This window comes from Symphalangus syndactylus, chromosome 4 (assembly GCF_028878055.3).
Source record: "Symphalangus syndactylus isolate Jambi chromosome 4, NHGRI_mSymSyn1-v2.1_pri, whole genome shotgun sequence".
In the NCBI taxonomy this organism is placed as follows: domain Eukaryota; kingdom Metazoa; phylum Chordata; class Mammalia; order Primates; family Hylobatidae; genus Symphalangus; species Symphalangus syndactylus.
Genome location: NC_072426.2, coordinates 141,766,270 through 141,784,023, shown reverse-complemented (window position 1 = coordinate 141,784,023; position 17,754 = coordinate 141,766,270). Strand labels below are relative to the sequence as shown.

The 17,754-nt window shown below is 36.3% G+C and overlaps 1 protein-coding gene across 14 annotated transcripts in view; it reads left to right on the top strand.

Moving 5' to 3' along the window:
- DDX60L (DExD/H-box 60 like) overlaps positions 1–17,754 on the top strand; it is a 153,961-nt gene that overhangs the window by 11,431 nt on the left and 124,776 nt on the right. For 13 of the 14 annotated variants that reach the window (XR_010120607.1, XR_010120606.1, XR_010120604.1 and 10 more), the window contains 5 exons: positions 4,823–5,164; positions 8,838–8,954; positions 10,699–10,812; positions 13,593–13,751; positions 17,516–17,657. Coding sequence is in view for 5 of the 14 variants with exons in the window: in XM_055276354.2 (XP_055132329.1) it covers positions 4,823–5,164; positions 8,838–8,954; positions 10,699–10,812; positions 13,593–13,751; positions 17,516–17,657 (874 nt within the window). In the remaining 9 variants the exon portion in view is untranslated. The remainder of the gene's footprint in view (positions 1–4,822; positions 5,165–8,837; positions 8,955–10,698; positions 10,813–13,592; positions 13,752–17,515; positions 17,658–17,754) is intronic. The other variant, XR_010120610.1, reaches the window with a different exon arrangement.

Sequence of the window (17,754 nt, the reverse complement as noted above, 5' to 3'; positions counted from 1 at the left end):
ATGGGGACAGATTTTTATTCCTCTATTTTCGAAATCATCACATAATTTTTTTTGTTTGTTTTTGAGACGGAGTCTCGCTCTGTCGCCCAGGCTGGAGTGCAGTGGCGCAATCTCGGCTCACTGCAAGCTCCGCCTCCCGGGTTCACGCCATTCTCCTGCCTCAGCCTCTCCAAATAGCTGGGACTATTAGCCACCACGCCCGGCTAATTTTTTTTTTTTGTATTTTTAGTAGAGACGGGGTTTCACCTGGTCTCGATTTCCTGACCTCGCGATCCGCCCGCCTCGGCCTTCCAAAGTGCTGGGATTACAAGCATGAGCCACCGCGCCCGGCCAATCATCACATAATTTTACAAATTAAAATGCAATTTGTCATTGTTGTATCTCTTATTCTATAACCTGATATACTGCTAAGGGAAAAGAAGGATTTAACTTTTTAAAAAATGTGTGAAAGCCATAATATCATCTACTGTATGTGACAAAGCCTCACAGATTCTCTATTGTGATAATTTTCTTCTGCCCTCATTTATCCTTTATATTGCTAAGTTGTGTCTTCTCTCTTCTTGATTAATCTAGTTAGTGATTTATCAATTTTGTTGATGTTTTCAAAGACCTAGCTTTTTTCACTTTGTTAATTTTCTGTATTGTCTTTTTTTTATTTCACCGATTTCTACTCTTGTCTTTATTTATTTCTCTCGGGTTTTCCTTACTCTTTTTTCCACTAGCTTCATAAATCGAAATTTTAAGCTAAGATCTTTTTTCTTTTTCTATTTATGAACAGTAAAATTTTTCTTGTAAGCTGTGTTTTCGCTACATATCACAAATTTGCATCTAATGGTTTTTTTCTTTACCATTTAATTAGAAATAATTTCTAACATCTCTTGTGATTCTTTTTTCTTTGACCAGTGGATTATTTAGAAATTTGTTGTTTTAAAAGCTGAGGGTATTTCACTACTAGATTTCAAGGTATTCCACAAAGCTCTAGTAACCCAAACAGCACGGTACTGGTATAAAAATAGACAGTTGGACCAATGGAACAGAATAGATAACCCAAAAATAAATTCACGTATTTACAGCCAAATGATTTTTGACAAAAGCATATCAAGAACGTTCACTGGGGAAAGGACAGTGTCTTCAGTAAATGGTGCTCAGGAAATTGGATATTCATATGCAGAAAAATGAAAATGAGCCCTCACTTTCACTGTATTAAAAAATCAATTCGAAATTGATTAAGGACTTAAATGTAGGACCCAAAACTATGGAACTATTAGAAAAAAACATAGGGGAAATGCTTCAGGACATTGGTTAGTGTGCAGATCTTATGGAGAACACTTCAGAAGCACAGGTAGCAAAAGCAAAAGTAGACAAATGGGGTTATATTAAACTAAAAAGTTTCTCCACAGGAAAGGAAATAATCAACAGAGTAAAGAGACACCTTCAGAATGGGAAAAAATTTTGTCAGTATTTATCCAACAAGGAATTAATATCCAGGATATGCAGGGAACTCAAACATCTCAATTGCAAAAGAAAAAAACAGATAATCCAATTAAAATGTGGGCAAGTGAGCTGAATAGGCATCTCTCAATAGAAGACATACAAATAGCCGACACATGTATGAAAGCATAGTCAACATTATTAATCATCAGAGAAATGCAAATCCAAACCATAATAAGATAGCATCTCACCCCATTAGAATAGCTATTGTCAAAAACACACACAAAAAATGCTAGTAAGGATGTAGAGAAAGGGCAACTCATGTGCTGCTGGTATGAATGTGAATTAATTCAGTAATTATGGAAAACAATATGGAGGTTCCTCGAAAACACAAAAAGGAATTACTATATGAACCAGCAACTCCGCTACTAGGTATACATTCAAAGGATAGGAAATCAGTATGTTAAAGCGATATCTGCCCTCCTGTGTTTATTGCAACACTATTCACATAGCCAACATATGGAAACAAACTAAGTGTTCATCAACAGATGAATGGATAAAGAAAATGTGGTGTATATATACACTATATAATACTATTTGGCTATAAAAAACAAAATTCTGTCATTTGTGGCAACATGATGATCTTGGAGGACATTATTGCACCATAGGGTGGATATAATTAACAGTAATTTATTGCTTTTTTTCAAATAGAAGAGCAGATTTGGCATGTTTCCAACACACGCACACACACAAATAATTGTGTCTGATGTGATCAATATGCTAATTACTCTGATTTGATCATTACACATTGTATACATATATATCAAAATATCACCCTGTACTCCATAGATATGTACAATTAGTCCAGGTGAGGTGGTTCACACGTGTAATAACAACACTTTGAGAGGCTGAGCGGGGAGGATCATTTGAAGCCAAGAGTACAAGACCAGCGTGAATAACAAAGTGAGATCCTGTTTCTACCAAAAAAAAGTACAATTATAAAGTCACTTAAGGATGATTTTAAAAATTAAAAAACTATTGTTTTAATGTATAAATTCTTTTTTCTAGATGTGTTATTGATTTCTAATTTAATTCCATTGTGGTTGAAGAAAATATTTCTGTATAATTTCAATTATTTAAACATCTATTGGGACTTGTTTTGACATCCAATACATGGCCTATTTTGGTGAATGTACCATGTGTTCTTGGAAATAATATATATTCTACAGTTCTTGAATATAATCTTCTAGAAATGTCATTAAGTCAGAGTAGTTGATAGCTAAAATTAATTTTTATTTGCAACAATAGATACTTATTTTAAGGACACCTAGGAACATGAGGTAGGAGGAGACTTCCCTCAACAATCTTTCTTTGCTCTCTGAATTTGTATGCTTAAATTCTAGGAAGCACTTTAGGATCAAAACTGAGAAGAAACTGTATTTACATTCCAGTAGAATGGCAAATTCAATAGAGGCACTATCCTTATTTGGATTGATCTATATAAACATCCTCAACAGTGTATTATACCATGGTTTTTAAAAATACAGATTGAATGGCTTCCAATTTTAACAAATCTCAACCCAAATACAAAAATATATTACAAGCCCATTCCCTCATCCCACTCCTAGAAGCAATTGTTGTTTTACTGCTAAGAATTCTAGTCTATATTTGTTCAATCTTTATACATAGGATTTTTTTTGGGGTGGGGGTTAGTTTTGGCACCATTAAAAGTGAAAGCAGTGTTTTGATTGATACCTATAGAAAAGTCAGGATTCTTTTTAAATGATGACAGTCTGGTAGGCTAGAGTGTCAATATCATTTAAAAACAGATTTTTTTTTTTTTACTTATTAAGTTCAGGGGTACATGTACAGGTTTATTATATAGGTAAGCTTGTCTTATGGGGGTTTGTTGTACAGATTATTTCTTCACCCAGGTATTAAGCTTAGTACCCATTAGTTATTTTTCCTGATACTCTTCCTCCTCTCACCCTCCACCCTCCACCCTCCAGTAGGCCCCAGTGTCTGTTGTTTTCCTCTGTGTGTCCATGTGTTCTCATTATTTAGCTCCCACTTACAAGTGAGAACATGCAGTATTTGGATTTCTGTTTTTGCATTTGGGACATGATCTCATTCTTGTTTATGAACGCATAGTATTCCATGACGTATATGTACCACATTTTCTTTGTCCAGTCTATCATTGGTGACTTAGTTTGATTTCATGTCTTTGTTATTGTGAATAGTGCTGCAGTGAACATATGCGTGCATGTGTCTTTATGATGGAATGATTTATATTTCTTTGGGTATATACCCAGTAATGGAATTGCTGGGTCGAATGGTAGATCTTTCAGGAATTGCCACAGTTTTCCACAATGGTTGAACTAATTTACACTCCCATCAACAGTGTTAAGCATTCCTTTTTGTCTGCAACCTTATCAGCATCTGTTATTTTTTGATGTTGAGTTATTTTAACTCTCATTTTTTATTATTTTTAATAGCCATCTGACTGGCATGAGATGGTATCTCATTGTGGTTTTGATTTGCATTTCTCTAATGATCAGGGATGTTGAGCTTTTTTTATATGCTTATTGGCTGCATGCATGTCTTCTTTTGTTTGTGTTTTTGTTTTGTTTTGAGATACAGTCTCTCTGTCGCCCAGGCTGGAGTGCAGTGGCATGATCTCGGCTCACTGCAACCTCCGCCTCCCAGGTTCAAGCGATTCTCCTGCTTCAGCCTTCCGAGTAGCTGGGATTACAGCCACCCACCACCGCGCCCAGCTAATTTTTGTATTTTTAGTAGAAACAGGGTTTCACCATGTTGGCCAGACTGGTCTCGTCCTCCTGACCTCAGATGATCCACCCTCCTGAAGTGCTGGGATTATAGGCGTGAGCCACCACGCCCGACCGTATGTCTTCTTTTGAAAAGTGTCTGTTTATGTCCTTTGCCCACTTTTTAGTGGGGTTATTTTTTTCTTGTAAATTTGAAAAATAGAAATTTTGATATGCTAAGTAAAGACTTACATTATTTAGGGAGGAGACATGTCACCTGGAACGTTACATTTTTATCTACTAATAGTGATTCACATCAGCTTCTCAATTCAGATGAAATACATCTATCCACTTGCTACTTTAATCCCTATTTGAACATAGATAGTAAAAGAATTAGACGTGAAGTAGTAGTGTATGCCTGCTCAAATAAAGGAGCTGAATCTGTATAATCCACATTTTGACCTGTGGCATACACTTGTGAAATGAGTCAAGTTTAAGGCCTTCGAGCAAAACAATTAGATCACATGGGTTAAGTCCTATATGGCTTTGTGCTGTAAGTAACAAAATTAACAGATCACTAAAGGAAGATTTCAAAATGATGTATTTTTTTCTTTTTCTCACCACAGGATGCTGAATATGCATATTTTGATTTTCCTGAACTTCTTTCATTGAGAACTGCTTTAATTCTCCACCTTCAACACAATACTAGCGTTGATGTGCAAACGGAGTTTTCTGGATGCTTATCACAAGATTGGAAGTTATTCTTGGAACAGTATTACCCATATTTTCTGATAGTTTCAGAGGAAGGCCTGAGTGATTTACAAATGTATCTTTTTAACTTCTTAATTATACATTCCTGGGGAATGAAAGTCAACGTTGTGCTTTCATCAGGGCACGAATCTGATACTCTCAGACTTTATGCACATACTATGGAAAGCACAGACAGAAACCAAACTTTTTTGAAGGAGGTAATTGACATTAATAACTCTCATTTTTTATCCTGATTTCTTGTTTTAGTTCTCAAAACCACTAACTCAATATTCTTTCTGTATTTTTAATGGAACTTACTATAGGCAGTCTCCGAAGAGGTAATACATTTAATGATGGTAACAATAATAATGATGGATATTTATTAAGCACTTATGCCAATTCCTTTTCCTAAATTGCTCTTAATTCTCAGGGTACTCCTCTAAGGTCTGTGGCATTATTATATCTATCTATTCATATCTAATTATGGTATTATCACCTCATCTGTAGAAGAATATTTGGAGTATTGAAGTAATTTGTTCATGTTAAGTACCTAATTGTGGTATAATAAGAAATATATTTGCACTTTATCCCCAGTTGCTGTCACAAAGCTCCTAAAACCCTTGGGATTTCTTGAGTAATAGTAATGTCTTTTGTTATTTGTAAGGAGCTGCTTTTGATCACATCTGAATTTTTCCTAATGAGGTAACCTAGGGTGGGGCCCCTAGATAGCCTTAGGGTTGGGCTGGCCACCAAAAGGACCAAGCCATCAGAGGCTGGAAGCTTCAGTCCCAACCACCAACCTCTGGGAAAGGGAGTGAGAGGGGCTAGATATTAAGCTGTATAAAAACTCTTGAACAGTGAGGTTTGTTCAACTCCTAGGTTGGGAAGTCCTGGGAGGGTGGTGCACCCAGGGTGTTACTGGGGCCACCTGCCCCTCTCCTCATACCTTGCCCTGTGCATCTGTTCCATCTGGCTGTTCCACAGTTGAATCCTTCATAATAAACTGGTAATAGCAAGCAAACCACTTTTCCTGAGTTCCGTGAACTTTGTTAGCAAATTACCAAACGTGAGGAGGGAACTCCGGATTTGTAGCTGGTCTGTCAGCATGTGAAGCCTGGCATTTGTGATTTGTGTCTGAAATGGGAGGCAATCTTGTTGGACTGAGTCCTTACCCTGTGGAGCCTGCATGAACTCAGGGTAGTTAGTGTCGGAATGGAATTAAATTGTATGGCACCCAGTTGGTGTCTGGAGAGAATTAGGCAATTATTGGTGTGGAAAACCCATACTTTTTTTTTTGTTAGTGTTATAAGTAAAGAAGTGGTTTTCCTTTACGAATAAAAGGTTGACAGTGGATTTCCCCAAAGGAGTATGTCTCTAGCTTCTATATTTAGCCATAGGGTGTCCTGCCGCCCAGATCCTGGAAAGCAAGAAATGCATTTAACTGGAAATCCATGTGTTTAGAGGTTCGTGTGTTGCATATAGGCAGTGAAATGATGGCTAACATGGAGGAAGGACCCTTAATGAGAAAGAAATGAAGAAGACTGACAAAGAAGCAAGTAATGAGATAATTTCATTCCTTAACATAAACTCAGGAAGTCTGTAGAATTTTCAAAGCGTTACGATAGGCTCATTATTTTGGTATAGTTGACATTAGGTTTATGCAGTATTTATGTTATGAAACTTGTGAGTCAAAAAATATATTAGTAATCTTATGAGTGAATCTACTTTTGTTCCAGTTTTCACATTTTGAAATGAATTCTGATGATGCAGGCCATTCGATAGTTTATCAAAAAGAATCTTTCAATATAGTTCATATTTTTACTTTTTATAGCAGATCTCCTTTGAAATTGGAACTCTGCCTTTATTTTTCTGTTTTGGTTGGAAAATTGCCTTCTAAATGTACAATATGGCAATAAAACTAAAATTTATCATGTTTTGAGAAACATCCTTCATGTAATTAAGACATACAGATGTTTGTCATGCTTTTAGATTAGTTATTTGCTTTACTTTTATTCTGTCATTAAAATATTTCCCCAGGTTTTTTTTTTTTTGAACTTTAGACTCCCTTCCTTCCTTCCTTCCTTCCTTCCTTCCTTCCTTCCTTCCTTCCTTCCTTCCTTCCTTCCTTCCTTCCTTTTGGTGTCTTGCTATATTGCCTAGGCTGGAGTGCAGTGGCGTGATCTTGGCTCACTGCAACCTCTGCCTCCTTGGTTCAAGCAATTCTCTTGCCTGCCTTGGCCTCCCAAGTTGCTGGGATTACGGGTGCCTACCACCATGCCAGCCTAATTTTTGTATTCTTAGTAGAGATGGGGTTTCACCATGTTGCCCAGGCTGGTCTTGAACTCCTGACCTCAGGTGATCTGCCCACCCTGGCCTCCTAAAGTGCTGGGATTGCAGGCATGAGCCACTGTGCCCGGCCTCTAGACTTTATTTTCATATTGAGAAGAGGTACTGTTACCAGTAAGTCTCTATTTTGCCTGAGAAATACCAGACTGACTTAAAAATGCAATACTAGGGTCTTGATTGGTCTCTCCTTAAGAATAACTTTATTATTTATTTATTTATTTGTTTATTTTTAATAGGAATGGGGTCTCACTATGTTGCCCAGGCTGGTTTCAAACTCCTGGGCTCAAGTGATATTCCTGCCTCAGCCTCCCAAAGTTCTGAGATTACAGGCATGAGCCATCATGCCTGGCCTTCTTTTCTTTTTAAATTAATGATTTTATTTCTGTAAAATTATTTTCTAATTCATTATCTATAAGTATTTCCCTAAAAGAAGTTATTTTTCTCACCCCCTTTGGACTGTTTAAATTAGTCTCAATAAATATTATAGATGTATTATATGTTGATAATTGTTCAGGATTGGGGGTTCATACTACCTTCTCTAATTTTCTATATTTTTGAAAGCTCCGTAGTACCAAGACAGTTCATTATATTCTAGAATAAAAATTAATTTGTCAAAGAGGAAATATGCATGTTTATCAGAGCTCAAGAAAAATTGTCCTAAAGACATATGAAGGTGATTTTACTTAGTATACCTTATAACACATGTAGAATTCAAGTGTCTCACTAAAAAAATTAATTTAACTTTATTTTAACTTCTGGGATACATGTGCAGAACGTGCAGGTTTGTTACATAGGTAAATGTGTGCCGTGGTGGTTTGCTGCACCTATCAACCCATTACCTAGGTATTAAACCCTGCATGCATTAGTTATTTATCCTGATGCTCTCCCTCCCCCGTTCCCCCAACAGGCCTTAGTGTGTGTTGTTCCCTTCCCTGTGTCCATGTGTTCTCATTGTTCAGCTCGCACTTATAAGTGAGAACATGTGGTGTTTGGTTGTCTGATCCTGCATTAGTTTGCTGAGGATAATGGCTTCGAGCTCCATCCATGTCCCTGGGAAGGACATGATGTTGTTCCTTTTTACAGCTGCATGGTATTCCATGGGATATATGTACCACATTTTCTTTGCCCAATCTATGATTGATGGGCATTTGGGTTGATTTCATGTCTTTGCTATTGTGAGTAGTGCTGCAGTGAACATACTTATGCATGTATCTTTATAATAGAATGATTTATATTCCTTTGGGTATATACCCAGTAATAGGATTGCTGGGTCAAATGGTATTTCTGGTTCTAAGTCTTTGAGGAATTGCCACATTGTCTTCCATAATGGTTGAACTAATTTCATCCCCGTGAACAGTGTAAAAGCATTCCTATTTCTCTACAACCTTGCCAGCATCTGTTGTTTCTTGACTTTTTAGTAGTCGCCATTCTGACGAGCATGAGATAATATGTCATTGTGGTTTTTATTTGCATCAAGTGTCTCATATTTTACAGCTGGGAAATACTTTATTTAAGATATTTTATATGGGTTTCTCCCTTTTACAGAATGAAACAGTGATTCAGAGTGCATATAAAAGCCTCATACAACATTTAGAAGAAAGAAGGGTTTTAGCATTAGCACCTCATTTTGAACATTTGAAATGGAATGATATGATGGAAGAGGTATTAAAATTTTTATTTCTTTAAATAAAAGTTTGATAGAATTTGATAAATGAGAATGAACTTGTGATTAGTTCAGTCCTTAGACCAGACTAAAGGGTGCCATATACCTCCTTAGTACATGTATACTATCTGAATCTTAGAATGTCATGCTCTCAATGTACCTTGAATTCATCGGATGGCATATGTAATTTTATGTTCGTTTCTGCAAGCCATATTTTAAAACAGACTCTGGAAAACTAGAAAACTGTAGTACTTAATGCAACAGTCATGTTTATTTTCCAGTATTCAAATTGAGGAGGGCTCTAAGATATCATTTGCCATATAAACAGTCAAAATGTGGAATTAATTATACCTTAAATCTAATTTTCTGATTATCTTCTCAAACTATGCTTTATACTACTGTTTATCATGATGGATTACTAAGCACCTCTTTCTTTTTTTTTTTTTTTCTGATTCTCAAGCGGTAAAAGGTGGTTGCATAAGAAAGTTTGGAAAAAACAGAAAAGTAGTAAGAATATCCATAATTCCACTTCTTGATATTAGCATTTTAACATATATTTTTATATAGCTGAGGACATATTGTGTGTGTGTGTATATATATATGTGTGTGTGTGTATGTGTGTGTATAGATATAGTTTATATATATATGTTTTTGTTTTTGTTTTTTTTTTTCAGACAAGGCCTCACTCTGTTGCCCATTCTGGAGTGCAGTGGCACAATCATGGATCACTGCAGCCTTGACCTCCCAGGCTCAAGTGATCCTCCCACCTCAGACTCCTGAGTAGCTGGACTCACAGGCATATGCCACCATGCCTGCCTAATTTTTAATTTTTATTTTATATAGAGATGGTGTCTCACTTTGTTACCCTGGCAGGTCTTGAACTCCTGGGCTCAAGTGATCCTCCTACCTTGGCCTCCCAAAGTCTTGGGATTATAGCTGTGAGCCACCATGCCCAGACTGCATATATATTTTTAGTGTACATTTCATTAAGATTATTGCATATTTTCTTGTCATTAAGAATTTTTCATAAATGTAATATCTAATGAGTGCATTATATTTTCTTAATGCTAGGCACTTAAATTACTTCAAAATTTTGGCTGATATAAATAATGTTATAATGAACATTTTGATGTATACGTTTTTTGTATGCATATTGGATTATTATTCCTCTGTGCTAAATTCCCAGAAATTCAAAACTGGATCAAAAGGCATCAATATATTTAATGATCCTGATGGACGTTGTCAAAGAGCTTTGCAGAAATTCTATACCTATCTGTACTTTTATCTTTAATCTGTAAGAGAGGTGACTTACCACACAATTTTCAATGTTGTGTGATATTATTTAAAAATTTTTTTATATTATTGATATTTATAATAAGCTAATTTTTGTTTTAACATATACTTCTCTGATTTTTAGTAAAATGGAATGATTTTATTTTTGTTAATAATCTGTTTCCTCCTTTGTGAATCAGCTGTTCATGTTTTACTAAATCTTAATTTCTTATTGAGTTATTTAATTTCTTTACATATTTAGGTTTTCATATTTCTCTGGCATATTGATTGTAATTATTTTTCAATTTTCTATCATTAAAATGATCATACATTTTTAAACTAAACATTTGAAGTTCCATTTAGTCAAATCTATACAATCATTTTCTTTATGTTTCTTACAAGTAAGAGCACTTCTGAGTAAAAGAATATTTCTAAATAATTTGACATTTGAAGAAATTTCTTTTTTGATAGGCATATCAGACTCTATTTCTGCTTCAGCACCTATGGTCAGAAGGATCGGACATCCAGCGTGTTCTCTGTGTCACTTCATGTTCACTATCCTTGAGAATGTACCATCGTGTCTTAGTAAGTAAAAAGAACACAGCAGCCAGGCAGAAAGCTGTCATTCATCAGGTGTAACTAGTGTAACTTCATTGGTGGCATCAGGTTCTCCACTGTTGACATACTCTTGGTTTCTGACCGCCATTTTCTTCGTTAGGAATTTAGCCCCTTCCCCCACCAATTTACGTGTATTAAATACCAAAAAGGGGAGAAAAATTAGGATCTGTATACATAAGAAAATATTATGTTATATAATTTAGTGTTTTTCTTAAAATACAATGTACAGTAAGTTTTATCTGGTGTTTCACTTAGTAGTTATTTAGCCCAGTTCTTCTAAAAAACAGAGAAAGTTGAGGAGGAAGAAGAAAAGAAACAAATTGGAGGAGGGGCCCTACTATACGCTGTGTTTCAGGGTCTTTGTGTTACCTGACACCATGTAATCTCACAACTTTTCAGTATAGCAATTATCACTCTCTCCTGTCGATTCAAGGCTTTGAGACCAAGACTTTCCTAACCTACCTAAAATCACATGGTAAAAGGCAGCCTGGATTTTGACTAGGATGGTTGGCTCCACAGCTTGTAATGATTCTGTTCTGTTAAGTTGTGTATTTAAAAGAACAGTTCTGTTATTATTTATTAGTATCACTGAGACTATAGAGATCCTGAATTTTTATAATTGTTTTCAGCTTATAGGGCCCTTTAGGAATCTTTTGAGAAACATGGATTTTCCACTCTACTGTATGCATCCCTGCTTGCATAAGTACACACACACACACACACACACACACACACACACAAAGTTTGTATGCAGTCTAGATGTCGGTGTGTTTCAGGCTGAAAACTCTGTTCTTAAAACAAACAGCAATAAAAGAAATAGAAAAAAAAGAAAAAGAAAAAATATGACTGTACAGGGCTCAAGTAGTTAGTATTCTATAGGAGAAAGTTGTCCATTTCTTAAATCTATCAGCATGTTTTCATAAAGTATTTATTTTGTGCATGGTAATATATATGCCAAAAATAAATACATTTGGAGAGAGAGAAGAAATAGACATGATATCTACCCCCATTGATCACACATATCTCGAAAGGCAATTTTAATGTCCCTTTGAAATAACTAGAGGAATTTCAGACCTCTAGTCTGAACCACCAACTCAACATTTTCACTTGGATTTGTAATAGACATCTCAAATTTAGGATTTCTGGAACCAAACTCCCCAAACCTGCTTCTGCCTCACTCTTCTCCATCCCAACAAATGACAACAACATTCTTCTAGTTGCTAAAAAAAAAAAAAAAAAAAAAAAAAAAAAAAAAGAAGCTGTTAACTCTTCAGGAGCACCATGCAGAATGGAGAGAGCAGTGAGCATTTTGTGCTTCTTCCTTCTTGATTCTTTCCTTAGTTTGAATTTCCCATCTTTGATTTTCTCTTGACTGATAACACATTTATTAATTCCCTTAGCTAAGGATATTGATTGTCTAATGTGTGCTAATAGCTGCTTTCAACCTACAGAGCTGGGATGTTATGAAGACTAGCTAATAATAGGTAACATTTAGGGCTTACTGTGTACTGGTGATATTCTAGATATTTCACGTGTCTAATCTCATTTAGTTTTTCCAGAAACCCTATGAGAAAGTGTACTGTTACTATCCCAATTTTTTACATATAGGAGAACTGACTCATACAGTGTCTTGACTGGAGTCAGACGGTTTTCAGAGCCCAGATCCTGAATTACTGTGCAGTAGTCTTTTTAATGTAGGAGACAGAGCACTCCAATATTTTAATTTAGTATGTAGTACAGTAGATCTTAGCTATGTAGATTTCTCTAAAATTGTGAGTTTGAATACTTTAATTTTTGAAGATAAACAGTAAAAAATGAAGAACTTAGAAACTTTACATTATTTCAGCATGATTGTCAGAATTTTAAGAGCATACTTAAAAAATGATAATTACCTTAATATATTCACTTTTATGCTATGCTGAAGATGTGCTGTGAGTGGGGGTGTGAATAGCACAGATCATAGGGTTCTGGGTATAAAAGCTAATTTCTCACAAAAGTTCATATTGATTAATTTAATTTGCTTCTTTCTTACATGATTTAGAGATGGCTAGGGATCACTCTCTCATTTGAATCTCCTTTACTCTATTTGCCTAATTGTTTTTGGAAAAATATTTTCGTATGACCATGCACGATGTTTTTGGTGGTTCTAATTTTAAAAAATGAACATATTGAACCCAAATCAATCTCCTTGTAATTTCAGTTATCCATAATTTTGCTCTATGAAGATACCCAGATTAAGGTTTTTTTAACCTTCCATATGACAACCTTTTATATATTCGAAAATAGTTCTGAAGTCTCTGCCACAGGAGGTGAAACTTGACCATTTCCTTCCCCGATTTCTCATTCAATATGTTTTACAGATAGATTGCCATCTGGGATTTCTCACCCTGAACCTGCCATGGGTTTGTGGATATTGCTCTTCACTCTCTGAAATGACAGAGCATTTTACATGGGGCTGTGTCAGTGCTCAGACCTCTGGGTCAGGGACTGCCTTTGCTGTCAACTCATTTAAAGTCCAGCTTCACTGAAAATCATAAGAAATGCTTTACGTGAACTACTAAGCCTGGAGCTTTCCCTCCCTCTTGCCCACTTCTGTATCAGTGCAGCCAAGTTTGTGTATGCAGAAGGGGACTTTCTCACAAATGTAGATGTAAAACTTTGAAGATATGATCTTCGTGAAGTGCCTATTTCAATGCCATTTCACAGCGTGACGTTGTGGCTGTTCTCATCTTCTTTATTGTACGCAGGTGCACAGTAATTGCCTATCCCTGCAGGAGGTGGAAGATTTCTGCAGACTGCGTTGCCTCTGTGTGGCTTTTCAACTCCACTTACCCCTTTCTCGGAGAGCTTGTTCTCGAGTCATCACATGCTCTTGGATTGGGAACAGTGATTCTTTCTTAAAAATGGTAAACATATTTTGTTTATTTTTTGTCTGAACATGAGAGATGAAAACCATGATCACCTTTAAAACTAGAGTTATATTGGAATAATGCCAGATCTAATTAGCTGATAAATCAAGTTCCTATTTTCAACAACTTTTATTTTTGGTAGTGTAATGAGGAAAACCACAGTATATCTGTTTTATAGAAGCATGAGAGCCTTCCTCTTTTTCCTTCTTATCTCTGATGAGATCTTGTTTTTGTATAGTCAATCATAGAAAATTGACATTGTATTCTCTTTGTAGAGAAACTCAGGAAAAGTGTTTATGAATTAATTTTTTCTGTTTATAATAAAAGTGTATTAAAGGAAAGTTAAAAATTGAAGAAAAAAATAATATGTACTCCTAACCCACTGCTCAAATTAATACTGTTAACTGTTAATATTTTGGTTTAATTTCTTTCAATTTTTATTTTAGGGCCTAGTTTTTGTTATGGTTGCAATCATATGATATATGCTACATATTATTTTATTGTAAAAGCATTTTCACTTTTGGTTAGCATAATTTTTAAAATTTTTAATTTTTGTGAGTACATAGTAGTTGTACATATTTATTGAGTGCATGAGATATTTTGGTACAGGCATGCAATGCCTAATAATCACATCGTGGAGAATGGGGTACCCATTCACTCGAGCTGGTTAGCATAATTTTTATGGCTACTAAATATGTTTGAGTGATTGTATTGTAGTTTACTTAATCATACCTCTATAAAGGGACATTAGGATCATTTGAAGCTTTTGTATCATAAATGCTACTGGCCTTGAGGGATAATTTGTAATGAACTACTTTGAATAGATTCTCTGAAATGGGAAAAGAGATGATAAGCCAAATAGGTATGGAAAATTTGAGGATCTTGATAGATACTGTCAAATTGTTATCATAGACATTTTAAAACCAATCTGTCAGGCAGCCAGTCCACACATGTTTATTCAGTGCATATTCACTGTATTCAGCACCAAGGAAGGAGTGGAGAAAAATACAAACTCATATCTCTTCTTCTTCCATGGAACTTCAATTTGCATTATTGAATAAGCAGTAAAATGATTACAAAGGTGCTGATGGATATGAAGGAGGGACTAATGAAGCTTTGGAAACAAATGATTAAGAGACACAACCCAGTCTGGAAAGGCTGACCTCTCTGAAGAGTGAAGACAAGTGAAATGACTCATGGTCTGAAGGATGAGTAATAGTTAGCGGGGGAAGGGAAGAGCAAAAGGTTTTCAAGAGAGGACCTAGCACTTGGGAATGCCCCAAGGAGCTGAGATATGTTTAGTGTGACCAGAGAGGAGAAAAGCTGATGAAGCTGAGGAAGGGGTAGGAGAAAAATCAATATAGTACTTGTTGGCTCTGTTAAGGACTTAGGAAATCCTAAGAGTAATGAGAAGTGATTGAAGGGTTTCAAGCTGAAATTGACATTTTTGTTTAAGAGTTCTTTGGCTGAAGTGCATAGAGCACACTGTAGACATCCAAATATAGAGGTGAGGAAACCACCCCAGTGATCACATGGTGATGATGCTAACATGGCTAAAATGTTGGTGGCAATAGGAACAAATAGAAGTCAAAGATAGAAGAGTTCTTTAGGCTTTGAAACTGACAGGGTTAAGGAATAGGATATGAGGCAGAAGGGAGAAGGAAGAGTCAGTGATGACTTTCCAGTTTCTGGCCAGGCCAACTGTATGGATGCGGCCACTGAAAGAAGAACATTCTGAAGAGGAAAATAATGAGTTTGGGAAATAGTGAGTTTGAGGTGGTGGCAATGAGACTTCCAAAGGAAATATGTAAAAGGCAGTTTAAGTATTCTTTGGACTGGGAATAAAAATTTGGGACACATTAGCCCATGAGTGATTCTGAATACCATACGAGTTATGTGTTTGTCTAGGGAAAATGAGAGGACATCTTGGTTCAGAGTCCAGAGATATTCCAGAATTTAGCGGTCAGGTAGAAGTTTAAGAATTAGAAAAAGACCCTGAAAAAGAGTGGTGAAGATAGATGGTAGAAAATCTGGGAGAATATGGTATCTTAGAGTTCATATGAATCATATTTCAAAAAGAAGGGAATGGTTTATTACTATCAAATTCTGCAGATAATAGGAGGATGTCGACAGAAAATTCAGTGACTTTAATGGCATGAATGTCAAGGCCAATTATTATTATTGTTATTATTATTGTTTTGAGACAAAGTCTTGCTCTGTTGCCCAGGCTGGAGTGCTGTGGCATGACCATAGCTCACTGCAGACTCAACCTCCCAGGCTCAAGTGATCCTCCCACCTCAGCCTCCCGAATAGTTGGGACTATAGGCCACCATGCCTGGCTAATTTTATTTTTTGTAGAGGCAAGGTCTGGTTATGTTGCCAAGGCTGGTCTCGAATGCCTGGGCTCAAACAATCCTCCTGCCTCAGCCTCACAAAGTGTTGGGATTATAGGCATGAGCCATGGTACCTAGCCAAGGCTAATTATTATTAAGAGCCGTTTTGGTAGAGTGATGGGGTACAAAATCTATGGAATATTTGACAATAATGAGTGGATGGGTATAAAATAAAGGTAGTGGAGGCAACTCTTTCTTTGGAGTTGGTCTTAGTTCATCTGTAATTTGTTTTTTGTTTTTTTTTTTTGAGGGAGACCAGAGTTTTATTATTACTCAATTCAGTCTCCCCTGAGCATTTGGAGATCAGAGTTTTTAAGGACAACTTGGTGGGTAGGGGGGAAGCCAGTGAGCCAAGAGTGCTGATTGGTCAGGTCAGAGATGAAATCATAGGGCGTTGAAGCTGTCTTCTTGCACTGAGTCAGTTCCTGGATGGGGACCACAAGATCAGATGAGCCAGCTTATAGATCTGGCTGATGTCAGCTGATCCATCACGTGCAAGGTCTGCAAAATATCTCAAGTACTGGCTTAGGTTTTGTAATAGTGATTTTATCCCCAGGAGCAATACTGGGAAGGGTCAGAATCTTGTAGCCTCCAGCTGCATGACTCCTAAGCCATAATTTCTAATCTTTTGACTAATTTGTTAGTTCTCCATGGGCTGTCTAGTCCCCAGGAATGAAGGGGGTTTGTTTTGAAAAAGGGCTGTTATCCTCTTTGTTTCAAACTATAAACTGTAAACTAAGTTCCTTCTGAAGTTAGTTCAGCCTACACCCAGGAACAAACAAGAGCAGCTTGGAGATTAGAAGCAAGGTGGAGTTAGTTAAGTCAGATCTCTTTCACTGTCTCAGTCATAATTTTGCCATGGTGGTTTCAATCCCTCCTTTTGGGTTTTATAACCTCTTAATCTTAAGGTCTTGGCTAAAGAAGATGGAAAAAGGGCAAAGACTGCTCTAACTTTGTCCTGCTCACCAGGGGTGTAGTAGGGGTAGGTGTTGACCTCAAAGTGAGGGGAATGGAACCACTTTGCAACTGTCTAAATGTACTCATGCAGGCCTGGCTGGGATCCCAGGACCTACAGGACAAAGGTGTTAGTATTGTCATCTATAGTTTTAGTACCACATTAAGGGAACAGTGTACTATAAGGTAAATAATGAGTACTAGGATAAGCAGTGCAATTCCCAGTTTTAAAAGTAAAGATGTGAAAGCATTAGTTTGGGGACTTGTAGACTACCATCTGTAATATTTGTGGTTGTAATGACTTTATCATTCCACCCAGAAATGTCCCTTGTGACCTACCTTACAGGGGGTTAACCAGGAGTATGAAATTATTCCATGACTCCCTGCTAATAATGTTTTATTTCTAATTTTCAGAACAAGTGGTGTGAACATTTCATTTTAAGCAACTTAAACGCTTTTGGATGCTGGAATCTGAATTTAAATCGTGTTTCTGACTTGTATGATGAGCAATTGTTAAAGAATATTGCCTTCTACTATGAATTCGAAAGTACTCAAGGTAGTACCTTAATATGCATTAACATTATATCATGAACAAATTATATAAAACCCTTATAAATTTTCTAGTACATACCACAGCAACATTTTTGTTTCTT